Consider the following 27917-nt stretch of genomic DNA (forward strand, 5'->3'; position numbering starts at 1 on the left):
CAAATTTTGAGAAACAAGGGGTATGAACTTGGGAATGCTGATTCACAAAAGCTGTGCACTCTTTTTCGTAGCTCCAATAACTCAAGTGAGTCAAAAACATTTAAGTCACTATAACTATATCAAAGCAGATTTTATTCTTGGACTATCATTTGAGTCTCAGCTGCAGAGCAGCATCACTAGCACGTGTTTGCAATAGAAACAGGAGGAGTTTCAGTCTCTGCACCAGTATCCTATTAGCAGGCCACAAGGTGACGTGAGCAACTGAGACACGCAGTCCATATCTGTGCAGATCTGATGTCGGAGGAGTTATCTGCATGCCTCTGGCAGTTTTCATTTGGTCAACGTAATTGACAAGCTGTCAGCCAGCCAAGAAACAAACTGCGTCCTTGGTAGCGCTCAAGGACTCGCTCCTCTAACAATGACGGGCCGCGACAGTCTCATTGATGCTGCCATGTGCCCTGCAAACTTCAGCAAACTCCTCAAAGGTGAGGCTAAGACAAGTTTACAAAAGGAGAGGAGAGCGGATTGCGGCTAAGACTGTGGGAGGCAATTTCACAGTGGCATAAAAGGAGAAACAGGAAGAGAGACATTCATGTCGAGTTTAACCTGTGGGGGAAGACGGCACCCTGCTGCAATCTTCTTAGTTCTGTATATTTACAGCCTCCAGAGGTACTTTTATATTTGAAATCCTGCACACTTAACCTATGTGTGCTGATAAAGGACACGTTTAAGTGTGGACTGAAAAAAGAAAATCACCGGCAGAGCTGATGCAGCGACTCAGGGTCTGTGATTTCAGTTATTTTTCTGCTGTTCATTTTGTTACCCGTGAACTGCCCCACCGTAGCAAAAATACTCCAAAATACTGCTCTATAAATGTTTGAACATAAGCCGAGGGATGGGTACCCAGTATGGATGGATATTAAATAAATAGCAAATAAAAATAAAGAAAATAGTTTTTAAAAAAACAACAAAAAACCTTGAAAACATATGTACGAAACCAGCTTGTTCAAAAAATCTCCAGATATCACCATGAAGGTATTGCAGTGTTGTGTTTGTAGCAATTGTGAGCTGATGACATCAAATGCAGCCAGTGGGTTACACAGATGGAAACACACAGCCAATACTTGATTGTACGATATACTGTATATTAATGCTTCATTGCTGATGAAATCCCTGGATTCAGAGATTCTGTGCTACTTGAAGCTCAAAACGTGCTACAGACCAACCTACAAGCACATAAAGAAGGCCCATGCTGCAGATTTTGCAATGATATTCCTGTCTGTCCCCACACATGTAAAATTATACAAAGTCATCCGATGGGGTAGTGTGACGTCCGTGTTTCTCTCCGTTGGAAAGAAGTCATTACTGGGAAAATGAAAATTGCTGAATGAGCCAATGTAGGTGCAGACAAGCAGGGAGAGATGAAAAGATCACTGGAAGAGAGCCAGACCTTGACTACGCAGGCAGACGAGAGCGGAGGAGATCATGCAGAAGACGAGGCCGTGGGAGAGCCAATGTCACCTGACTATTCTAGCACTTCTACTTCAAACTAATCAAAAAAAGTGCTGTTTTTTTCTTTTCTTTTTTTTCCTCATTAGCTTTCTGTTGCATCTGTCACCGGTTCATTTTTTTTCCAGTAGCACAAACGTGGTCTAAATTTATGAGGGGCTGAGTCTTTATTAGTCAGCGAGGGTGCTGGCAGAACATGTGAGCCTTTTTAAACTCTTAAGAAGAAGTATTTTACATTCTGTGGTTTCACAGAACGTAGAATTGATACGTTGCAGAATTCAGGATAATTAAAATAAGACAGCTTCTTTAAGTATTGCACAGCTCTCCTCATCCATTTGACCTTCTCCACCGTCAGTCCTCAGCGCCAGCCACCAGAAGAGCGCAGGTGCATGCTGACACTTCCACTGCACTAGAAACACACTGCATTCAACTGCACAGTAACCTCGATCTGTTCAACCCATTCACCCTCCATGTCCTTCTCCCTGCCGAGGCTTCAAGCCGAATGTCCTTGTAGGATTTTTTTTCCTGGGTGCAATCATCTTTTTTTTCTGTTGCACCTAAAGCACAGCGGTGTAGAAAGAAAGAGCGGCACCACATTTATTTCTTCACTGCAAACGTTTCAGAGCGTATGAGTGTCGCCATTTCTCAAGCAAACAATCTTAGGGGCAAAACTCATCACTCTGGTAACCACAAAAGAAAAGAAATGTGGAAGGAGAAGTCATTCTGACGGCGTCCCTGCATCCTGGAATGTCCGACAGAAAAGTTCACGTGTCAGAAAATATCAGCCACAGGACAAATGTTGCAAGTGTTGTGCTTTTTATTTTCATACAAACTTGTCATCAGCGTTTTTGATGACAGCGGGGTGAGGCGTTCCCACACGCCCTGCCAGCACTTTTCTGACAGTATGAACAAAGACTGAATTCACTTATGATGAGCCAAGGACCGTAAAGTTCCTGAAATGTGGAAAGTTGGAAACTTTTCATGGAAATTCTGTAATGAGAATATAGAGGAATTGATGGGAATGAGCTATTTATACATACATATATATATATATATATATATATATACAGTATATATATATAATTTTTTTTTTTTTTTTTTTTTTGCTAAATGGCAAGTTAGCCATAACACATAATTTAAATGTGATTGTAAACCATGTTCTAGCACATTCTTTATTAAAAACCATCAGATTTAAAGCTAATTCAAGTCCAAATTCAAGCCCTAGTAAGCCCACTGTGATGCTGTTTCATCATTATTCTGCGACCCAGTTTTACTGTTTTCATACAAGCACGTTGGTTGTACATCGATCTAGCTGTTTTTTCATCTATCCTATTCAGGTGTAACTTTTTTAACAATATCAGAGAGTATTCTGATTGTTAATCTAACTATACAGTGTTGCATTAGACTTTTTCATAAGCTTTGTTTATTTTTGGTGCTTTTACAAAATTGACCATTTTCAGAACTTCCCATCGAACCTTTCCTGAACGTTTCCAGAGACTTTCAACCCATTTACAACCCAAAAGGTCACATTTTCCAAATTTCTGAAAAGAAAGTGAAGTAAATTATCATTTTTATTAAAATAAAAGTTTCCCAACTCCAGATTTGAGAGGATTAATAAAGTTTTTGCTGAATTTTCTGTATTGTTTTTTTTTTCTTGAATGCTGTTCGTGTCTATTTGCATACTGTTCCTGAGGGTTTAACAGAGGAATCCCATCATTCACCTGCAGGCTTTACTCCACCATCAACAGAATCTACACTACACTCTATCATCTTCTTTCTCCACTTAACTCAGACTGGATAAAAAGAAGATCCAACTGATTTCTTTTAGAACAATCGCTCTGAATTGTATGAGGAATGAACATACCTCATCATGCAGCATTGACAAATGCAGAATGAATGTGCACAAATATACTTGACTATGTATAAATGAAAGATGGCTGTCAGTGTTGTGTATGATGTGATCAGCTCTGACATGGCACCAGCATGACCATGACTGACACACAGCTGTCATCCATCGGGATCTTATAGAGGCCATTATAACTTGACTGGCGTGTGCCTATCTGCTCTATGCTCCCTGTTTTTCTTCTTCTCATAGGCTTACAGATAATGACACAGCTTCTGACCCCACCTTGCAGTGAGTTCCACACTGTGTGTCTCCCACGTATCCACCTTCACTCATCATTTGACTGCCAGCTCTCCCTGACTCTCCCGTTCCTGCGCTCCCTCAGGACCAACCTGGCCTCGGGCTGTGCGTTCAGCTTCCTGACTTATAGTAATTACCTTAACAGTACCTCTAGAGGGAGTTTTATTAACCCATGCATGCCTACCTATCTGTCGTGTCAAACATGAGTTTGAATAAATCGTGATATTGACAGATTCCTGACAACTGTTTCTCTCCTGAGTTTGGATTCATTCATGAATGAGAATGTTACCAGTAAATGTCTAGCGGTGCCGCAACCACGCTAACTACCAAACTCTCATGTTACCCTGCTACATTTGTAATCTGTTAAAAAGAGAAAAAAAAGATATTTTAAATTGAAAAGATGTTGAGTGTCTTTGCATTAAGCTCTAATCCTTTATCATATAAATGGCTGAAACGAGGCTAAAAAAAGCAATCATTTAGATCCTGACACCACAGTTTAACTTGAGGGCTTAAGGTAATTACTCTACTGAAGTGAGATAAAAGCACTTTACTCCTCACAGTGTCAAAATATCAAATATCACTCTGAATTTACTTGTTTTCAGAATTATTGACTCATCACTTTTAATGCAGAGAGTTTGCTTTGATTGTACTAACTAACATGAATGTAATTACTTTTCCTTTTGTGTTCCATCTGGTCGCCATGACAATAGCTGCCTTCACATCTCACCTCGTGAAACTCCTGGGAATTAGCCTTGTAAGCACCTTTCAACGCTCCCTGTGAGGATCAAGTTCTTTGATTTGTTTCAAAGCTTTTAATGCAGTTCAGCTTGCACTTCTATATAGGAGGCTCAGGAAAATATCAGTGGATTCCTCAACAATCGCCTTGATTCCTGTCTACCCGAGAAACAGAACAAAGTTTGTGAAACACAATTCTTGTGTATCTGAGCAGAGAGACAACAGCACAGAAACACGTAGATGCTGGTGCTGTTGCAGGGCGTGTCAGTGGTTGCAGAGGCGGCCCTGGCTACTTTTGCGCCCTGGGCAAACTGTCCATCAAACGCCCCCCCTCACCCTGCACTGCGAAGAAAAAAAACCCACATCCCATCAATGCACAGACATGCATCTTTAATAAATAAATGAATAAGACAAAAAAATGACAGGATTTCTAGGCGCAGCCAGGGACCGGAGGGGATCCGGTTTGGGAACCTCAGGATTTCATCTCTGCTTTTTGCGGATGATGTTGTCCTGTTGGCTTCCTCGGACCGGGACCTTCAGCATGTGCTGGGGCGGTTTGAGGCCGAGTGCGACGCGGCAGGGATGAGAATCAGCACCTCCAAATCCGAGGCCATGGTTCTCCATCGGAAAAGGGTGGCATGCCTTCTCCGGGTGGAAGGAGAAGTCCTGCCTCAGGTGGAGGAGTTCAAGTATCTCGGGATCTTGTTCACGAGTGAGGGAACGATGAAGCGGGAGATTGACAGACGGATCGGTGCAGCGTCCGCAGTTATGCCGTCGGTGTACCGGACCGTCGTGGTGAAGAGGGAGCTGAGTCGAAAGGCGAAGCTCTCGATTTACCGGTCAATCTACGCCCCTACCCTCACCTATGGTCATGAACTTTGGGTAGTGACCGAAAGGACAAGATCGCGGATACAAGCGGCCGAGATGAGTTTCCTCCGCAGGGTGGCTGGACGCTCCTTTAGAGATAGGGTGAGGAGTTCGGTCACTCGGGAGGAGCTCGGAGTCGAGCCGCTACTCCTTCATATTGAGAGGAGTCAGCTGAGGTGGCTTGGGCATCTGTATCGGATCCTCCTGGACGCCTCCCTAGGGAGGTGTTCCAGGCATGTCCCTCCGGGAGGAGACCCCGGGGAAGACCCAGGACACGCTGGAGAGACTATGTGTCTCGGCTGGCCTGGGAACGCCTCGGACTCCCCTCGGAAGAGCTGGAGGAAGTGTCTGGGGTGAAGGAAGTCTGGGCATCCCTGCTGAGGCTGCTGCCCCCGCGACCCGGTAACGGACAAGCGGTGGACGATGAGTGAGTGAGTGAGTGACAAATAAATGAAATACAGTGTGTATAAAAAAAACCTGTGTGTAAATTACACTAATCCTTCACACATTCAAATGTATAAATAATGAATAAAATAAAATGAATAAATAAAAAAAAATGCACTTAGGCTTATTCACATAATCTGAATTGAGTGCTCAGACTGTAGCAGATTTTTTTAACCTGGCTCTTTCACCCTTTCACAACAGGTGTAAAGTGGTAAAGTGCAATCTAGAACTTGACTTTTCTAGCCTTCTTTGCAGCAAAATCATCAATTACATCATCATACGAAATCTATTGTGGAACTGTATGACTGATGCTGATGATGGCAAGTCCAGAGAGAAACTCCTGTGACATGGTGGACCTCAAGTATGTTTTAATAAGCTTCAGCTTGGAAAAACTCCTCTCTGCTTCCGCTACTGTCACTGGAAGGGTCAGACCAATTCTGAGTGCAGTCTCGTATCCCACAGCTCCTCACACAGACTCACAGCCAAAATTATTTTTTCCTCCATCTTGATCGTCTCTGATCTACAACCCGCAAATTTTTTTTTCACCCTCCACCACCTTCTCTCCTATTGGGCGTGCAGAGATGTCGTCACAGCGCAGCACGGTGAAATTCAAAAATGTTCAATTGGGACAGGCAGGCGCCTTCTCGCGCCCTCTATGCCCCTTTCACATAGAGGGCGCAAAGCGCAGACCACCGCCGGCGATCCCATTCATTGTGTATGTGTGACCGCGGCGCGAGAAGAGCTCGGCGCAATCTGCTGCTTTCACATAGAAAGCAGCATAAAAAGCTGAATTTCTTTCTTTTTTTTGAGAGAGCGCTCGTGTGCCCCCACGTGGATTGTGCCCTGGGCAGTCGCCCATATTGCCCATAGCAAAAACCGGCCCTGAGTGGTTGACACGAAGCCGAGTACAGAGAGAATTAGTGGACCACCTTCTGACACAGCGTGGAAACAGTGACCTCATCTTGAACATCCACATCTGACAGTATTGGAGATGCCACACTCAGGCTGTGAGGAAGGTTAGGCCTTTGAATGTTTGCAATAATATGTTACCTATCTTTTATAAGTCTTTGGTGCCTGAGAATACAATTTCTCTTTTCCTTGCAGTCATCTGTTGGGGAAACGGCATCAGAGTCAGTGCAAATTGGATTGAAACAGACGTGACTCTGAAGTGGAAATTACTGCGAGGAGCTCAGAAACACTTCTGAAAACCATTGTCTTCTGAAAACAAGTTATAAAACATTCAAAAGTGCTGCAGTCTTTTCTAGGATGGATCTTATTTAAGACGGATCCAGACTAAATGGAAAACTGTTCTGTGACCTTAAGAATGAAAATTTCAAATGGTGTTAGAGAAGAGAAGAAAAGCTGCATGTTCCCAGTTTGCAGAGGAGATAGACTGTCCAGATTTCTTTATGCACATTTCAAACATTTCATCTAGCCATTAATCCATCCACCAATCTCTAACCCTATCTTGTTAAATGTTATATACTAACATTTAGAGCACACACTGTTTTCAACTGCACCTAAACATAACTGGTTAACCTACAGCACGACATTCATGTGTATAAATGTGGATATGATGGTAGCTTACTGTGAGTATTTGCAAAAAAAATGAACTCCCTGTATAAAACTATGAAGCCCCGTCAGACCCAAAACACACAACTACTGCATGTGGACACAATGCAGAGAAAACATAGCTGCAAATTTATGGAGATGCAATTAGAAAAAATGCTAATCATGAAAACCATGAAACAAGAAAGACCACGTTGACTCGACATAGCCAAGTGCTATTATAAATTCACTGAAAGTAGTGAAAGTCACACATGCTGGAAAAACTTATTATGTCAACTATAAAAGAAAACAATACAAGCTCCAAAACGTGCCTCCAGCACACCTGTGCTTCACGCTAACAATGTGCAGAAAGCATTGACTCTGACCTGTGAGACTTCTTCTCAGGAGGGATGGGGAGCTGCTGCATCCAAGATGAATGTGGTATCCACATCACTGACCCTGACACACACAAAGAGTCAGTGGCAGCAGTTTTTCCCGCTATGCATTATATAAGATCATCTATAAAACACCAGTGGTGGTTTAAACCAACCACCGACATGTGTTATAAAAACTACACTCCTCACTTTCCAAACACTAGCAGAATATTGTTACGGTCAAAGTGAAATTTTAATTCAGTCTCTGTTCCAGCTTTGTTTGAAACATGTTTCTGGGATTGGGGAAGCAGTCTGATCTCAGGTACATATCTGGATCAGTAAGAGATGTAATCATGTCTATATTTCATCATGTTTCACCTCTGGGAACACAAACCATCCATCCATCTATCATTTATACTTACTCATTCCTATTCAGAATCACTGTGTGGGAACACAAACCTTAATCAAGAGAGCTGCAGTGATTCTTACATTTATTTCAAATGTGTGTAACATCTGGTTTTACATTATTTTGCCAAGTGCACAATCATGTTCAGGTTTTATTTGCACGTGTAGCAGATAACAGAGATCTAAACATCACATCCAGCACACTCAGACTTCACCCCCTAATCGGAAAGAGGGATTAGTGAGCGTCAAAGCCAACATCCAGGATGAAACAACAAAGATCCAGAAATACATCTGCAGGATGAACTGCTAAGTGATTGTCTCAGGCAGCAGGAACTCAATGAGGAAGAGGAGAAAGAAGAGGAACAATCGGTGAAGAAGAAGCTACGGTGGCCGACAAGGGCCAAACGCACTGCAACGGCCTAATGCATCTCAGTTAAGGAAAACGGCTTCAAGTACAGAAACGATTCAAATTCACAAACTCAAAACGAGGTAGGCTACAAAAAGGTAGGTAGGCTGGAAAAGGCTGGTCTAAAATATAGCAGTAAGGTACTAAAAATAGCTGCGCAAGAACAGAATCTAAAGCACAAGGGTGATCAATGCCATGGTTTACCACACCAGACAAGTTACCAGGTGTAGGCTGCGCGAACATGTCCCCCAAGACAACACATAACAATGCTGGCAGGTAAGATTATGACATGAAATGTAATTACAAAGTAGCTGAAACATATGCACTGAGTGTGGATTTGTAGATTCAAATTGAGGACGAGAGATACCTTCAAGGGTGGCCTGAAGTGTTAAAGGCTTATGTGGCAGGCGCAGTGGTGACTGTCGAACCTCAGAAGAAAGTAGCAGTGACAGATGGAGCAAACCCAAGCAGTGTTGCAGTCTTGCATAATGAACATGTTTTGCAGGTGGGATTTTTTAAATTACTGACAAAATCCTAATGCTTGATAGATAGCTCAGTACACCAACTCATGTACCGCCGCTTCTCCACCTGCCAACTTAGAGCAGGGAGTTGTAAGGCAGTATTGCATAACTGTATTTGGACTATGTTTTTTAGAACCTTAAAATTGTATTACATGGTGCATGGATGTGAATACTCGCAGATACCGATCGCCTTATTTGCAGAATAGGCAGTAAGTATTTCTGTGCTACTAGTGGAATTAGAATAACAAAAAAAAAGTATATATGTAGCTAAGTGTTGACCAAGGAAATAAAAAAGATGTGGAAAGTGAAGCAAAGGGGGCTAAGACCCCCAAAATTAGGCTCCAACAAAACAACATCAGAGATCTCTGTCCAGACGAGCGCAGTCCCAGGAACAGCTAAAATGGTTTACATGCAGAGCAGACAGCAGAGATCTGATCACGGACTGTAACTCAAGACATGTAGGGGATTTTAACGACATAGGCGAATAACCCAGTCACACAAACTCCAACGCTTCACCACTAAAAAAGACTCAATAGGTCAGAACGTGTGTGTGTTCAAACTGCTACTGGCCTCTCTACAACCTTGCAGGCCTGTGATATAAAAACCCATAGCAATATATAAAGAGCTTCACAGCAAAGAAGCTGTAGCTTTTCCATGTGGATGGATAAACATTTCACTCTGAGAAATCGATAGAAAGAAGCAAAGCTTTATTACTTTACTATCAGTAGCAACACCAGTGAAAGAAACTACAAAGCTTGCTGATTTAAATCTTCAGCCAAGTTATTTGTTAAAACCAAATGCAGAGTCTACGCCGGTACTCTTGTCGTTTTTGTTTTTGAATTATTTAAAATCTCAAATCTCACTGTCGAGGAGATTGAAATGAGTCTTCAGTGTGAAAAGTTAACATGAAGGTTTGAAAAACTTATATGGATATGGATTACAAAATAACATTCGAGCATGATTAGAATAATGATCTCTCAAGGCATTATGATTATTAGTTTAAAAATATTTCATTTTCACACATTAAACCTTTGAAAGAAAGAATAAAAAGCTTATTTCTCATCTGTATTTCCTTTTTATTAATAGGCTATAGGTAAAACTCAATAAAAGAAGTCTAAAATATATAATATCAAAATGGTATAATGAAATACTGCAATACGCTCAAGCTAATAAAGTAAATACACTTCATCTTCAAAAGTATACAAATGATTTCACTGAACAGTACTGTACTTTAATCAATTACAGTTGAGTCCATTCACATTTTCTGTTCAAGGCTGCTTATGTCATGCATCACGTAAAAGGTTCTCTCCAGGAAGATCAGATATACACTGTGTGATGCTGAGGGCAAATACTGCTCTATTTTCTACACAAAGTTTCAATCTCAGAAAATTGCAGATATATCCTGCAGATACGGTTTGATATAACTAATATTAAATTACTATACAGATTCCTCCACACATCTTAAGTGACCTTAATAAGTTGGCAATCTCAAGAAAAAAGATAATTTCCCATTTTTAAGGGGGTACTTTAATAACACATATCTTTGTTTGATATTTGTCCTACAACAAATTCATTTTACCTTAACAGACGAGAAGTCATCATGAAAGCAATACAAAATGATGAAATATCATGCTGTACTTCAAATGTTAGCTTAGAGAAAAAAGGGGTTTGAAAGGAATACCAATTTACCTTATAGTCTGGTTAGTTTGGGGCAAAAATGGGGTCAAGGCTGCAAATTATGATTAACATTTGAGCCAATGTTTTTCTGTTTATTTAGGGTCCAATAAAGAAAAAAATGCAAGGAGCCCAAAAATTTAGGTAGGCGAAGGGTCCAAAACGACCACACCCACTTTTTGCACACAACATTCTGTATCTCAGCTCCTGAAGGTCGTACAGAGTTGACTTTGGGCTCAAAAGATGCGGGAATGACACATTTATATTAGTGTTATGAAGAAACATATGGCCTAAAACCTTTACTTTTTGGGATATTCAAGAAAAACCCTTTTTTATCACTGAATTGATCAATACCCAAGCCACTTCAGCCAAATCTGCTCATGAAGGCCATGCAGTTTGTTTGGGCCAAAGTTTTAGATCTACTCATGGGGCATAGGCCCGTACTAGTGTTTAAGTTGAGTCATTGTTAGAAGATGAGGACCCCAACAACCACCTAAGAAACAGAGCAAACCATGTGAAACCTCAAAAAACTTTATTTAAACATATCACACATCCCATCACACAGGATTCAAACACTTGCTTAGGCACTTGCAATATATGAGACATTTCATCCCCCTGCCAGCACAAGAACATGAGGTGCATTTATTAGTTCTGCAGCTACACACCCCTGTTACCCGAGACAATGTGTCTCCTGCGGAAATTGTGCTCCACCTGACGAAGAGTTCCTCCCCATCGGTAATCCATCCCCATTCAACAACCGGGGGACAAGGGAGTTGTAGAAGGCTGTTCCCCCACAGCCATCCTGCCTGGAATGCAGCTCTCAACAGATGCTGTAGAAGTGCATCCTTACTTGGGGGCAGGTCTCGCAGCTCATCTTTAACAGAGTGCTTGAACAGCTGGAATCTGAGTCCATCTATACTCACACAGGCGTACAGTCCAGCCTTGTTGTACCAGCTCATTACCCAGGGTTCAATAACTTCCATGCTGTTCTTAACTGTCTCGATATCAGGGCAGCAACTTAGTCCTCTCAATGCAGCAGTGAGCTCTGTCAACTTACTGTGGTTCATCCAGGCTTTGAATTGAGCATTCTTTGAGTGGCCAAAGAAGGCACTCACAGAATCACAGCCACTGAAAGAATGGAACACAGGCATGGCATCAGCCACATCTCCACCAAGCTTCTTGTGTGCTTCTGTGATTGAGTAGAACTTGCGTTTGTCCAGAACGGCAAAGTCAACGATAAATTGCAAGTCACAACATACTGACAGGAACTTTGTAGTGAACCCTAGCAGGATGACAACTACATCAGAGTCGACTGTTCGAACTGTAACTGACCTGATCCCCTTGTTTAGCATGTCCATCACATGGACAACGATGCGGTTGTCAGCCTCCTCAAGCATTTCTATGCGGTCATAAAGCTGGATCTCAAAATCTTCGCCAAAGTTTGCAAGGATCTTCCTGCCGTAGGTAATGCAGAATTCCTTGCTCCAATTCCAAGTCTGTTCCTTAGCAACCTTGGAGAACATTAAGTTCAGGGCTACCTTGTTGTCTTGATTAGACAGAAAAGCTTCAAAGAATTGCTTGGATTCGGGCACGGTGTCATTCTCGCTGAAGGCCATCTGTGAACTACCTGCTGACCCCCGATTCTTCCTAGTCGCAGTCTTAATGCTCATAATCTGGTAGAGGTCAGCCACAATGTCAATACGATTGGCTCCCTTCTCATGACCAATCTTGGAAATGCTGTTCAACACCTTGATGACAAAGTCCCGAAATGTCATGCCTTTGGTGAGAGACTTTGCCAGGATTCGTGCTTGCACAGACAGATCTATCAGAAGTCCCTCTGAGGGTGTAGATTGAACTTGTACTCCGATGTCCTTCAGGATTTGAGACTTTTGGCTGTGATAAATGTCTCCATCCTTTGTTGACAGGGCTTCTGGTAAACCTGTAATTGAAATGAATAGTTTAACCAAAATTAAATTAGTACTGTTAAATCAATTCACCTATAAAATGAATATTGAATAACTTTGAAATTATATCAACTAGATTTACCCGTGAATTCACCACCAAAGAGCCCCCTTGTCTCTTCTTCTCTCGATCTGCAGGCCTCCTTCAGCTTTGCAAAGATTCCTTTCGGTGGCTTGATTGCAGGGCTAGCAAGCTGGACTTTTGCACCTGAACTTGGAAGTTTCAGGGCATTTCGTGAGATGTTCGCATTGACATCCTTCTGAGCATATACAAATCGCTCCTGCACAAACTGGTCATGCTGTGTTTTTCCGACTGTAAAAACAAGGCTGGCATCTTTAGTTATGACATCTGGGAAGGGAATGGATGAGTTCAACCTCATGAACTGAGCTTGGTTGAATGGGTTGGTAAGGATCCCCTGGTACACTTTGAGTATGTGGCTTGAAAATGTTTCCTTGAACGAGTCCAGCATTTCTTTGTGCCCGTGTGCTAGATCTTGACCTTCGATCTCGGCGAGGTAGCACTGGATTTCGGGTAGGGCAAGTTCGAGTTTCCTGAAGTATTCCTGATCTTCCCGATTGATAATATCGACGTATCCAGTGCCAGACTTGATGACCTTTATATTATGCTCCTGCTTTTGATCACATGCAATCTTCGAAAATGGGTTACCTCTGGTGTTTACTGCGAAAGAGAAAGAGATATTAATTCATTGAACAACTCTGGGTGTTTCCATTTGAGCTCTTTGAGATCCTGAAGAAACACTGATGCCCATCTGGCATAGTGTGTATGATCAAGTGCAAAGAAAAGAGGAATGAGCTGCTCAAGTGCACTGATCATCATGATAAAGTTGGCCTCCCGGAAGGATCTGATGAAGATAAGAACTTTCTTGATTGCTTCAAGGACATTGGTCCAGTAGTGAAACATGGGGCTGTTTTCATTGGCCACCCAAATGCTCCAAATCAAACTGTTGTCCTCTAGATGTTTTTCCTGGAATGCCTCGTCTCTCTTCTTGGCCAGGACCACAGCCAGGATTTGAATGCAGTATCTAGCCTTCTTTATGGAATTCACATCACATACGGCAGTTGTCAGACCAGACCATTGTGGTCAGAGGCGGAATTACATTTCTAGTGATAATACCACCATGCATCATGTGAAAACGAGTTTTTCACAAATAACTGAAAAAATAATGGTTTTAGAGTATATGTTTGTTAATAACGCTAATATAAATGTGGTGTTTCCGCATCATTTGAGCCCAAGATCAGCTCTCTGCAACTTTCACGAGCCGAGATACAAAATTCTAGGTCTAAAAACTGGGCGTGGCCGTTTCAGGGACTTCGCCTAGCTAATTTTTTGGGCTCCTTGCATTTTTTTGTTTATTAGGCCCTAAATGAACAGAAAAACATTGGCTCAAATGTTAATCATTTTTTGCAGCCATTTTGCCTAAACTGACCAGACTATTAACATGTTACAATAACTTGGAGAGCAATTACTACAGTTATGATGAAAGACTGATTTTTTTCTTTTTTTTGAGGATATGCAGTCAGCTTTTTATCTTTGCAAAGCAACAATTTCATTAGCAAGGGGGGGTGGGGGTGGTGGGGGGTCAATTCCCTGGCAAATCATAAGCCGTCTCATCAAAGTGAGTAAATGAACCTCCGCTTCCTGATACACACACTGGTTAATACAGCGAGGAGCTTTGGATGCAAGTGTGAGAAGGAATACATTTTTAACTTTTACGCAGCATGACATAAGAGAGCCCAGTGTGTTAGAATGGTACTGATTAGAAAGTTTAATGAACGAAGCAGGACTCTCATCTTAAATACCCTCAGAGAAAAAAACTAGCATTACATTACTCTCAGAGTTGTGCAGCAATTGCCTTTCTTGAGCACTGTTGCCCAGAAAAATTGAATAAAACATTTGTTGGACCGCTTTTCAGGAAACAATTGTTTAAAAAAAATAGGAATGCTTATCAAAAGATAATTATTCCAACTTTATGGGCAACAGTGTATAATTCATAGAATTACCTTTTGAGACTCACGTGGCAGAACGTTTATATGGGAACTTAGTCATCAGGTTAATTTCTCTTTTATATTTGACATTGCTGTATTTAACAACATTTTCATCTAGTAAATTTACTTTCTTAAATAGAAAGCAGAAAAAAATTATATTTCCGTGATGAGGAAATATTGGAAGAAATGCTGTCATTTTGTTGCCATTATTTTCCAACTAATTTTGGCTGATCACTGATGCTGTAGCAAATAATGACATTGAATAGATTATATACCAACTATGCAAGACAGTATGTAGCAAAACCACATGGAAGCTTATTGATCTGTGTTGATAAAAGAGTCACTGACAAAACTGTGATAATGAGTGCAGAAAGTCTGTCACATCTTGTGATGCCACTAGAGATGCACTTTATTCCAAATGGGATATATTTATGAGTACACCCCAACAATAGCGTACAATGTGAAAAGGTGTGACCAAACACAACAATTAATGTCTTTCTTTCAACAAGATATAGAAAGTTCAGGTCAAAGCAGATCTTCAATTCACCTGCACATCCCATTATAGGAAAATATATTTGAATATTGTCAGCAAAACAATAAAAGAACAGGTTATATTTCTTAAAATTGCACGCATTAATCCAGAAAAACCTCCTGTTAGTTCAATAAGACTTGAACCAATCAAGGCTGCATCCTTAATGCCCCCACACAGTTCAAAACAGGATATAAAAAATGTAATCATTGACTGTGCCTAAAGCAGCAGTCGAATCGAAAAGCACTGACACAGTAGAGTTTTTGACTCAAGAGTTCAAAGAAGATTATTAAAAACTCAAACAGGCTGCTTCATTACTGCAGCAAGGTGTAAAACTAGATTTAAAAAATCCTAAATATTAAACTCTTGTACAAAAAAAAGAGCAAGTGGTTGAAAGCAACACTCGAAGACTTTAGATATAAAGAAGGATTTAGTGATGGGCTGAAAATTTGAGAGAACTTAAGGGTCCATGTTCTTTTTTAACAGATATGTTTAAAATAAGCTGGAACAACATCTGATCTGGGAGATGTATCCACTAAAGATATAATTCTTGACCCAAAAGGGTCAAGAAAATCTTTTAATTAAATGAACAAGAATGCAATATTGAGGAGACATTTGAACCAATGTTAATGTTCATGCCAATATTTAATTTTGAAGCTTAAAGCTTTCATTTTGACACTTTCAGCCACCTCCTTTCCCCTTTATGCAGCAAAGCAGAATCACATTATTTTTTACATCTGCTGCACCAAGTGTCCACAGAATCAGAAAGAAAATTACATGGAGATATCAGTTTAGTACATTTTTTTTTTTTTTTACAAATGGTTGAGGCTTTCAGATTCAACAGCAGGGGAACATAATTTCCTTATGAGATGGAAATGGAAAACCCAGAAGAGTTTTCGAGTACTGTACTCCTAGACCTCTGTCTTTATGCTGTTGGTGCCCACTAGATTAATTTAGATAACACAATACAGCTTCATGATTCACCATTGAAAACCTTGAGGGCATGATGTAACACATAACATGTAAAACATTTAAGCCTGATGCCGACAATTTTTTTTTTCTTTTTTAATTTTTCTTTTTTTATCAGCATCCTGAACCTATCCTATGCAGTTTGCTTTAATGATCTTCAATTGTCACATAAAGGGAACCCAATCTAATTGTGGAGAGAAACAGAAATAAAGAGAAGAGCACAGACAGAGGAAGAGAGACAGAGGGCAGATGAAAGACGAATATGAGCCAGGAAAAACAAACAAGGAGGACATACAGAGGCCTATCATTGTGCAGTTTAGCCTCAGTGACTGCTTTGGCCTCACCAGAAGATTTACCTCCTTCAGCCGCTCGGGTGCATGGTGAGCATCTGTCTCTGTCCAGGGTGCTGAAACAAGCCTCACTACCGCTCTTACATTAGTTTTTACATGCATGTCCTGTGTATATTGCACCATGTCCAGACATCTAGCTGTAGAACAAAACTGAAACATCAGCAAACTGAAAAACCCATTATGTGAATGTGAAAAAGGAATACTGCATATTATTCATCTGTACATTATCACCCTGGCATTCTTTTTAAACAGATTTTAATTATAGCCAGTTCTGCTCTGATTGAGCCTTTGCAGATCCCTTATCAGCTTTTACTCCACTTGAAAAAGGTGAAATGTCTCCAAGGTGTCACCCAGGTAACCCGTGATGAACACAGATCAGTTGACTGACAAACAAGAAGGCTGCTTGTGTCCTCCGTGGCAGCGTCCACTGAGCTTTTGTGAATTACAACTGGCCTGCATGAGTAGACCTAACTTCATCAAACTGCAACAGGGTTGCGTCAGGCAGTGGCAATGTGGCAACATCCCCATCTTCTGAAATGCAAATCAGCATCACAGAGACTAGTGATGGAGATGTCAGGCAGCTTAGTCTTCCTTTATTGGCTGCATGGAGTTACAGTGTCAACCTGAGCGCACTGGGACGTTTCAGAAAAGGTATCACGGAGAGAAGTGCATAATACATCCTTTTTCAATTTGTACCAGCAGAATGACCCAACATCATCCACAACGCGTGAACTGTGGGGAGTTAAGGCTGATTTATGGTTCCGCGTTACACCAACGCAGAAACTACGGCGTAGGGTACGCGGCGAGGCGCAACGTACGCCGCGCGTTGCCGCGTACCCTACGCCGTAGGCTCTGCGTCAAATTTAACGCGGAACCATAATTCAGGTTTAACAATCTCTTACAATATATCATCATTTGCACAAGTGGCAGCTGCAGATGTTCGCTCATTCTATGAATAAAAGAGACGAATGCAGTCTAGTCCAAAGCAAACCGGGCAGTCAATTAACTTCTGAGTTGTGTATTTTTGTGCACTCACCTCAAACAGGGGTCCGATTTTATTCCTTTCTAGATACGACTGAATTCTTGATTGTTGAGGAGACGCCATGAAGAAAACTGTTGTGCCTCGGCAGGAGCTTTCAGCAGAATGAAATCATGAGGTGAGCCGGTGGAGTCATTCGTCCTTCAAGAGGCGCCTCGGTGACCAAATTGACCGAAAAAAAGACATGATAAAAAAAAATGGAGAGATGTGAGCGAGCAGGCTGCGGATGGGACTGGGTTAAGTTGAGTCGGGGTGAGCGTTAAGCGTTGAGAGAGCGGCGCATCGCGGAGACTCAGCCCGGGACCTTCCCAGCCTTCCCTCGCTCACTCCCGGCACAAACCAATGGCACCGCAGCTCTGTGACAACAGATTACAAATGTTCCGCTCACTGGCTGCTGGTGTGAACGGTGCCACCGCCACTCCCATCCATGCACCGGCCTGGGGCCAACCCCGCTGGCTGTTCAGCAGCAGCGACCAGCGTGCAGCCTGCACGGAGCCTCGTCCAAGTACCACCGAGCAACTCATGCGACACTTTACTCTGGTTTGATTTTTTCTGCACTATAATTACTTGAAAGTTAAAAAGCAATGGAAAAACTGCAGCAGACCGCTAGAGGATGTTATTAAATGGAAGAGGCAAGTCTGGCACAAGAAATATGGTAAAACAAAAAAAAAGTGTAATAGTATACAGGGCCGTATCTAGCTTTTTTGGGGGGCCCTATGTGGGATTCTTTTCCCAATTTTGTAAAGCTGCAGTGTGATGTAAGAAAATCAAGTAAGATTAAAGCTGCAAGCAGCGATGAACGGGCCCTCGCGTGTGCAATTTTCACCAATGAATGTCAAGTGCTCAAAACCGAGTCCGATGACACCACCCACGACTCTTTATGTCAAACTATTCAAAACTTATAGCAGAAAGTAGGAATTATCAAATATGGACCAATCAGATGAATGGGGGGGGCGCGCTTTTTGGCGCCTATCGTCACAACGGTAACGCTTTTGACTGAGAAAAGTAATGCGCATCGTCGCAGGGTCGAGACGCACATTTTGATGTATAACACACCTGGGTGCGTTAATGCGGTTCGGGCCGCATTAACGGCCGAAGAAATGGCATAAATTGCTCCAAAATTCACAATGGCCGACTTCCTGTTCGGTTTCGGCCATGGCGCCAAGAGACTTTTCTTTAAGTTGCGACATGATACAGATGTGTACCGACTTTTGTGCATGTACGTCAAACCGTATTGTGGGGCTTGAGGCACGAAGTTTTCTAGGGGGGCGCTGTTGAGCCATTAGGCCACGCCCATTAATGCAAACCATTAAATATCAAATTTTTCGCCAGGCCTGGCTTGTGTACAAAATTTGGTGACTTTTGGGGCACGTTTAGGGGGGCAAAAAGGCCCTCATTTCATCGGAAGAAAAAAACGAGGAAAATAAAAACATTTCCTACAGATACAATATGGCCTTCGCACTGTAAGTGCTCGGGCCATAATAATCTGTGGTAGGCTAATGTAAATTACTTTCGGAAGAAAACTCAAAAGATTTGTGATTGACATTTAATCTGGCTTGTTGAGAAAGGATGATGGCAAAAACGTTATCTTTTTCTCGTTTTAATGGTTTGATTTGTCTTACGAATTTGAAAAAAAGCAATAACATGACACATAGCCACACATACTGTGCATATACACGCTCACACGCTCACGCTCGCTCTCTCGCTCTCTCTCACACACACACGCACACACACACACACACACACATATATACAGCCACTGAGACATATACATATACACACGGAACATACAAACACATAACCACACAGATATATACTGTCATGGTTTGGTTTGGTAAGGACCCAAGTGCAGGAGAACAGGAGCCAGGAGTTGCAAAAAAAAGGGTTTAATTTCAAAAACAAGGCGCTGCAGAGCAGGATCAACAAAAACAGGATCAGGACAAAAACTACGAGGAGACATGGAGGTAGGAAACAGTACGGACCGACAGGGGACAAAGGAATGACAAGACAAGATATACTGAGGGGATAACGAGACATGACGAGACACAGGTGCAGACACAATCAGGGCAGATGGGACACAGGCGGGGCAAGACAGAAACTGAAGGCAGGGGGGAATGTCAACCTTGACATATACACACACATACATGTGTGTCGGTTTCGTGTTTTGTTTGTGGTTTTTGTTGCAGAATTCCAGTGCTCCATGTGTTCTTGCTTCCTGGTTTAGCAGTGGATGTCACCCCCCCCCCCCCCCCCCCAAAAAAACCACTAATGGTATCAACCATTAATATGTGTGCAGACAAGGTTAAAAAAAATAAAAAAAGCAATAACAATTCAAGAGAAGAAATGGAAATTTGTTATGTCAAAAAATATGTAAACTTGAGTGGAAAACACTCAAAAGTAGTGCCTCTATAAATGGATATATTTTCAATAAAAATACAGAAATTCTGACTTTATTAACTTGCAATTTTCCATCCATCCACCCATTTCTATACCCGCTTTATCCTTAGCAGGGTCAGGGGGGTCTGCTGGAGCCTATCCCAGGTCATCACAGGAGAGAGGCAGGGGTTAGACCCTGAACAGGTCGCCAGTCTACTTGCAAATTTACAAAAGAAATTACAAATTTTCAGATTTGCAAGAAAACTCTCTGAGAACACCAATGGTTCTTATCGGTGGCACATTTTAAGTCCTGACCTTCCATGTTTTCACTTCAATGTGGCTACAAGTAAAAGCAGGTCATCTCATGTCTCCCTGACTACTGAATATTGAGCCTGACCATCTACTTTGGGAGCCCACTAATGGTCCCATAGTCCCTTAGTCCCTTAGTCTGCATATAGCAAGAAAAAGCTCTGACTATGAAACTTTCAGATTCAGAAGCTTCTATTGTCCCACAGGAGTCGACCACTGAATGAGCTTCCCAGTTTCTTTACAGTGTAGTTCAGTGGGTGGGAGCAATGGTCCATAATTATCCTTCTCTCCTCCAATGAGTCTAGCAGGCATCCTGGGACAGCATCAACCCTCCTAACCAGCTTGTTAACTCTCTTCCTGTCCAGGTCATTGCTGCCTACTCCCCAGTAGACCAGGGTGTAGAGCAAGTGTCTTCAACTCCGGTCCTCGAGGCCCTGGATGTTTTAGATGTTTCCCTGCTTCAGCACCACCTGATACAAATGACTGTGTCATTAACAGATTTGTGCATGACCTTGATGACATGCTGAGGATGACCATTCATTTGAATCGGGTGTGTTAGAGCTGGAAAGCATCTAAAACATACCGGACAATGAGGACCAGATTTGAAGAACCCTGGCGTAGATGATGGAGGCCACCACAGAATGGTAGCAGGTCTGCAGCAGAGGCCTGCAGACCCCGGAGGACCTGATGCTCCTCACAAGCTGAAGGCAACTTCTTGTAGAGGGTCTTAGTGATGGTGGACCAGTCCTGTTTTTTGTTCTGGTGAACACTCAGGTACCTGAACCCATCTACTTTATTTATTCATTTCCCAGAAAATAACTTACATTCAGTTAGTCAGTTACAAATCACAAGTTTTTCTGAGAATGTAGTTAACATTCATTTATTCATTTGGCTGAATATGTACAAGTCTCGGATCACACCAAAAGATTTTATACATTTATCACACCATAAATAAAAGAACAATGTTACATGCATTCTAAATAAATCAGTTTGTGAATCGGACTATGAATGATAGCCAATGAGTACAGTATAATAGCCCTACCCAAGTCAAGATAAAGTAAGAATTAAACTAGAAATTTGAGTGTGTGTGTAAGTGTTGTGGCTCAAAGTGGAAACAGCTACTCTGGAAAACCATTTCTAATAGATATTCGTGTTAAATTCTTTATATTTTCATCAAAATCCACAATTTATAGGTAATAATTTAATTGATATTAGTATCCTCTAAAAGTATGAATACTTAAAAGATTAATAGACCGAAATATATGATCCAGCCTTTCCATCTGCATCTTAGAGCACTGCATAATGCTTAATGTTTTGTAACCTGACTAGAAAATCTGACTTTTTTTCCCCCTGCACCACTTTAAATGACTGTTAAAAACTGTGATACCAAAAACATTGATGTTTTGACAAAAGCATGTTGCAGATGTTTCATTCAGAACTCGTGCTGCTCCTTTTGCTTGACGCGCTCCATGAATCTGGAATCGATTGCTCTTCCTTCCGGATGTTGCGGTTGCATTTTTGGCAGTTGAATATGTTAACGTTGAAAAACATCCAGATACATAATTTAAATGCATACATATTCAGTGCTAGAAATTGAATCATTTTTTCTTTCAAAATCCGATGACACAGATTAACTTCCATACATGATGGGGGGCAACTGCCTTATCAGCTATACTAAGAGATATTTTATGTTTCATGGCAATTGCTGTAATTGCTGATAAATGTTTGGAAATCTGGGGTGTGTGAAAGTCACACTCTTCAACTTTCCTGTGCCTTTGGTAAAAGAGGACAACAGTCTTGTCTGTTGACCCATATCATTTTGGAGTTACTGTATATCACTTCAGGAGATGAATAAATCAAATTAAAAAAAAGAATAATGAAAATATTAGAACTCAAAGGAGAGCGATGATGTTTTGTGGAGTCACAAATATGGCTCTGCCAGTTATCTTAAGCAATAATTAATATTTCATTATTGTTATTAGCTATGACAAATACTTGGAATCTGACATCTACGCAATGACCTTATCTCTCCCTTTAGGGACACCAACATTGAGACACTGGAGAGTGATGTGCAGCAACTTCACCCCCGTCCTGATCCCACAGGAGGTCGTTGATGGGTTTTACAGCTTCAGCACGCTTGGTAATTGAGAGAACCAGGAAAGGTTTGGATCCTTTAAATGGACCAATTTAGTTATGGGGTGTAATTTGAATGAAACACGGCCGATATGATATATTGCTTGCAAGAATCGTCAAAGTTTTTGTTGTAAATTATTGGTTATAAATTGGTGTTTTAGCATTGCTCGACACTGTTTTGTGTCAATGAAAGTGAATCCACCAATAGTCTGCTGTAAAGCTGGAACAGTTTCAGCTGTATTTGTTTTAGTTTTGCAGGATAAATATGTGACCATGATTACGTACCATGAAATGACTGTTAGTGTGTTATTTGGCTGTGCATAATCACCTGTTTAGTACAAAATCAGAAAACGAGGGCGGTCCCAACGTCTCCCACAAGGTACAGTCTTCTCAAACTGGCTGCATCAATTCATATTAGCAGCCAGTTCTGTATGAGTTGTTTTTATTTCAATAAAAGGTGACAGAAAAGGGACAAAAAAATTTACAAAAGCATTTCATTGGATACATTAATGGTATGAACCCTCAAGTGCAACATGAGTCATCAACATTTTATTTTACTATATCCAGGGAATTACTAACTGAACTACCTTTCAGAATATCATTGTTGGGCCACGTACAAGTCTCTAAGCGATAAAGAGATCAAAACATTAAATGACACCAGTAAATGCTGAATTTGATTTGCAGAAACTAAGCAAGCATATGAGACCCTAACTTACTGAATGATCACTGATTTCCCTTCCAGTAGTTTAATAAAGGAGTTAACATAGAGGCAAAAGAAAAAAGAAAAGAAAAAAAAGTCAAACTGTACATGAATCATTCTTTGAAAAACCTGTAATTACCTGTAATGTGTTGATGAGAGCATTGGTTTATTCAAACAAACAAAAACACAGCAATCTCCAGCTACTGTAACCTCTTTTAATATATTTTTTTACACATTGTATACATGTCAGTTTTTTTGCTTGTTTTGAAAGGAAATATGCAAGAAAATAATATTCTTCATTTATACATTGATAAAAAGACTTATGCATCTGTAAGAAACATTACTAGTACTAAGACGTTTGCATAATGAGCCAGTTACTGACTCTACAATGACATTTTTGAATCAATGCAGAGACACTTTAACACTGAGTACTGAAAACAGAGTAATGTTTGTAGCTCTACCTCCTGGAAACTACAGTAACAACAGTAAATCATTGACGACCTTAACATGTGTGCACGTAACGCTCAAATCCAAATGTAGTGACAAAAAAAAAAGTATGACTCAGCATAGCTTTGCTACATATGCGTTTTTACAGCATCATGTCCAAAAACACACATTATTTTGTCTGAATACTGCGGAAAACTGATACAAGTCAAAATTGAACAGAAAAGGACAAATAATGCTCTAATTGAGCAAGTACGCCAAATAACATCAGTGATCCTTGTAATAGATATTATTTCTTCTTTTACCTCATATGCAAATGAAACTAGTAACGTGAAATGTTATGTCCCTCATAACCACAAACCTTATTCTCAGCCCATTGTGTGAGGACGGTAAGCTTATAGGATTCATTTGATTTCATTGAACTCATTTAACTCATTGTCCTTGTTGGATACATTATGCCATAAAAAAAATCGAACTATGTATAAAGTACAACAGTGAAAAATATAATGTATTAAAATACTATTTACGGCTTGAAAATTCTATTTACACTTTAAGCAAACTAGTATGGACATAAAAAACCTCTTTAATTAGGTCACCATGATGGTGGAAGACAAACTTTGATGAGGACTCAAAGGTCATCAAGACTTCTTCAGCATCTTCCTGGATGAAATGTATTACGGATCACCATCTGGGGGTGGAGGCTGACACAGCTTGTACAACCTGATCAGGGAAGCACAAAAACAACAAGGTATTTTATTATATTCAGCCTGTAGTGTGTTAAGCCATATAACATAAAGATTAATTTTTTTTAAATCAGAAACTCCCCCCAATGACCTTCTGATCTGTTTTAATTCTCCAGGCTGCAAATGTTTCCACAAAAAAAAAAAAATAGCGTGTGTTATTGGTTGTCCTGGTGATTAAGAAATAAATAAATAAGACTATCGATCAACCCTGTAATTGCTAATCAATCCTGCACATAACCTTAGAATTCGCTTGTTCAGAATTTATGCTTATACCATAATACTACCACCACTGTGTTTTACAGATGGTATGAGGTTCTTATTTTATAGCTCCTACATACTGTACGCATCAATTTTGTATAAGATCATTACCTCTCACATTGTACGACTTGCAACTGTTTAATGCTGTTCAGACGACCCAGCTTTCTGTCTTGTAATCGGTAGTTTTGAAGTCCCTGAGGCGTTTACACTATGTTACTGACTGACAACTAGAGGTCACACACTACGTGATCTGACAGTGACTTGGTCACCCAGTGATTATCAGCCTCTAACCCATGTATTGCGATGGGAAATAATGCAAAACCACATTTCAAAGCTGGGGTTGTTTATATGAAAATGGATTTAGGGAAAAAAATGAGTGGTGCAAGCTGTTTTTGCACAGTACTGTGTTGCTGTGATGCTCATCTTTATTGTTGCATCTGTGCCGAATGCTGAACGGTGTCTCCCGCTTTGCTTTGCAGCCCTGCTGTAGCTCATATGTGAAGTCGCTGGCAGCTCCAGATGTTTAAAATGCTAGAAATCTGTGTGACATGTGATAAGGCTCAGTGTTTCATTGTGAAGCCTGTTTAGTTCACTTATAATGATCAATGTTGATTTACGAGCACCCATCACCCCCTGGTTTGTCTCATATTAAAGTTTTTGTCCGTGAGCTTAGAAAATTGAAAATTGTGCTTAAAAGCGTGTAGTGTGAAGGCGCCTTGACAGATTGCATTGCTAGGAGTCAAAAAGTCAAAACACATGTGAGCAAGAATAAACTTCAAGTTCATACCAGTTTGATTTTCTCAGAAATCTCTCAGTTCTTAGGCTGTTATACACAATTGAAAAAGGCAGAAAAAGTTTGTTTGTTTTGTTAAACTGCCATATTTTCTCAAAGCAAAGCAAAAAAAGAATGTCAGCTGCTTCACATTCTAGCAAAGATGATTTAGTAAAAAGTAACAAAAACTACAGTACCGTACTTAAGAAATCAATTAATGTATTTTAAATCTACAGTATAAACAGCAGCCTCAAAGGTCAGAAACCTTGATAAACTCATTTTTGTGGCACACAGACGGGGGGTTTTACCTCGGGACTGATGATGGTGTTCGATCCCTCACTCCCAGATTCTTGGCAGAATTCTGAACTCTTGCCCCCTAAAGGATAAGCAGATGTGAACAAAGGCATCACATGCAACCATAAATACATGTACTATCTAAGATTAATACAGAGAATACTTTCACCCAAAACCTTTTATCCCAGAAAAATCAGACCGGTGGGTATTCAGGTTCGGGAGAAAATAAACTGTAAAGCAATATAATAGATCTTGTTTCATAACGCAAGTTTTCTCAGGTGATATTGCTTCCTGGGAGTTGATTGCTAGTCAACGCCAACATACATCCCACAGTGACATCATATAAATAGTGTATGTTGCAAAGCAGGTGTTTTGTCGGGATGTGGAGACCCAGAAATTAAATGACCTCTTTGGGAAATGTGTGTCTTCTTTGTAAGAATTTGCATCATATATCATATGTAGAAGAGTCCTTTGTAACGCCAAGTCAGGTGGATAGTTTTTTAGTTTGCCGACTGTGCACACTGGGCTAGAATTAACTTTCAAATTCACAGCAGAGGCCTGAACACCTGAACACCTGAACACCTGTCATCACAGCTCCGCCCTCTACACAGCTGTGCCGCTGACACGTAAGCAAAAACTCAGCATTGAATGATCTTTAGGAATTGGCCATCACAAGAGGGAGCGTCTGGCCAAAAGTGCATTAGTCGAACACTTGGTTACAACTGTGGCTCCTGCCATCTTCCTGTCAGCCCAGAGTTACGTCCAGATAACAAGATAGCATCAGCAATTATTCAATTCCAATTGCAGCCATCAATTCTGATGCCTCCAGACAGAGATGATCCCTGTAGTCCCTCAAGGACATTTGAAGTTAAGAGATGACAAATAAGAAAAAAAAAGAATTCATTTCATTTTACTCACATGTTTACAATCCGTCAAATGCTACTTTTGCAGGTATTGATCTCCATGTTGGTTCAAAAGTTTAGCATTTGCACTTCACTAAACACAGTTCAGCTTTATAAAACCCCTCAATAATGTATAAAAACAAAATAGTCGACTATATGCAATAATGGCCCGTTGATAGTGTGAGAATTTAAAAAATGTAAAGGATCATCGCATTTATCAAAGTCAATCCTGTGGACTGCGTGCAGGGATTACAAGTGTATGTAATACATTTAATGGCAGTCACTGCACAAAGTGACACGCAGGAATCTTACTATGCATTTCTGAGAGCAGTTCAGTAAGTGCAAGTTTAAAAAGTCAAAAGCTGAGGTTGGCAGTTGCTTTAAGCATCCCATGAAGGTTTAGTGTATTTAGTTTTTGTGACTCAAAACACTTTCACTCTTTCACTTTGATGAACTCGTTGGGGCAACAATCAAAACTACAGAAAAACTATCCTTTGAGAAAAATAAATGAATGAGGAGATCACGTCTCCAAAAGTTAAGTAAGAGGACAGATAAATCATGATTTTGGGTTGAACTGGACACAAAATATTTCATTGTTGAAGAAAGAGTAATCTGTTCTTTTGTTCTTCTATTCTGTGAGGAGTGTAACAAGTAAAATGAAATGCTACTAAGTATTGACTATAGAGGCTGTGAAGACCTTTTCATATTTATATATTTATTCACTTTTAATCAAAGTGATTTAGACAGGATTTGCATACTACGTTGCCGTATAGGGGAATATTGGAGAGCAGATAAAACAGGAGTATTTGTGAATTACCTTCAAAGCCATTTCAATATGTTCCTTCCTGATTTTAAAGAAATTTTGACCAACTTCGGTGCCCAAAGATTTACACGTGCCTATTTGCATATCTTGTTAAAATATTTGACATAATAAGATAGAATAACATTAATATGTTCTTTCACAAATCTGAAAAAATACTGAAAGTATATGTAATCTCTCAGTACTAATTGTACTGTTTTTAGATGTTTTGTTCTTTGGTAAACAAATCCTAGAAGATGATCCTATTTAACATTTAGAAGATGATCATTATTTATCTAATGCACCAAAAACTGAAAGCAAATGTCCAGATGAGTACCAGATGGTGCACTGATAACCTTCTGTGTGACTATTAGATGAGGAAGAATCAAAACCTGTCAGTTTTATGAGACAGAATCTGAGGGGAAGAAAAAAAAAAACAGATAATCACACACACATGCACACACACACACACACACACACACACACCCTAGATGATACATTTTTCTACACTGTACAGTCCCTCATTAATATCTAGGTCAGTGAAGATCCAAGGAGACATAAAATGGTTAATTAAAGCAGTAGGTCTTGATATTGGGTAGAAAATATCTAAATTCACAACTGCATAAGTCAGTAAAACCTGAAGTTACACAATGCAGGTTTGCATGACCCAGGTTCTCACCCCATGTCTCCGGGACTTTAAATAAAA

General features: G+C 40.5%; 2 protein-coding genes across 2 annotated transcripts in view; both read right to left on the minus strand.

The window, feature by feature from the left end:
• Nucleotides 1–17917, minus strand: part of c22h8orf34 (chromosome 22 C8orf34 homolog) — a 79884-nt gene extending 61967 nt beyond the window's left edge. The window contains exon 1 of the mRNA XM_061713414.1: nt 17479–17917. Coding sequence (XP_061569398.1) covers nt 17479–17547 — 69 coding nt within the window. The 5' untranslated portion in view covers nt 17548–17917. The remainder of the gene's footprint in view (nt 1–17478) is intronic.
• Nucleotides 17918–22583: 4666 nt separating this feature from the next.
• The window catches only part of prex2 (phosphatidylinositol-3,4,5-trisphosphate-dependent Rac exchange factor 2), an 85766-nt gene continuing 80432 nt past the window's right edge, over nt 22584–27917 (minus strand). The window contains exons 40-41 of the mRNA XM_061713039.1: nt 25525–25592; nt 22584–24163 (exon numbers count right to left, since the gene is read on the minus strand). Of these exons, the coding sequence (XP_061569023.1) occupies nt 24118–24163; nt 25525–25592 (114 nt within the window). The 3' untranslated portion in view covers nt 22584–24117. The remainder of the gene's footprint in view (nt 24164–25524; nt 25593–27917) is intronic.

The sequence above is a fragment of the Cololabis saira genome, chromosome 22 (genome assembly GCF_033807715.1).
Source record: "Cololabis saira isolate AMF1-May2022 chromosome 22, fColSai1.1, whole genome shotgun sequence".
Classification (NCBI taxonomy): domain Eukaryota; kingdom Metazoa; phylum Chordata; class Actinopteri; order Beloniformes; family Belonidae; genus Cololabis; species Cololabis saira.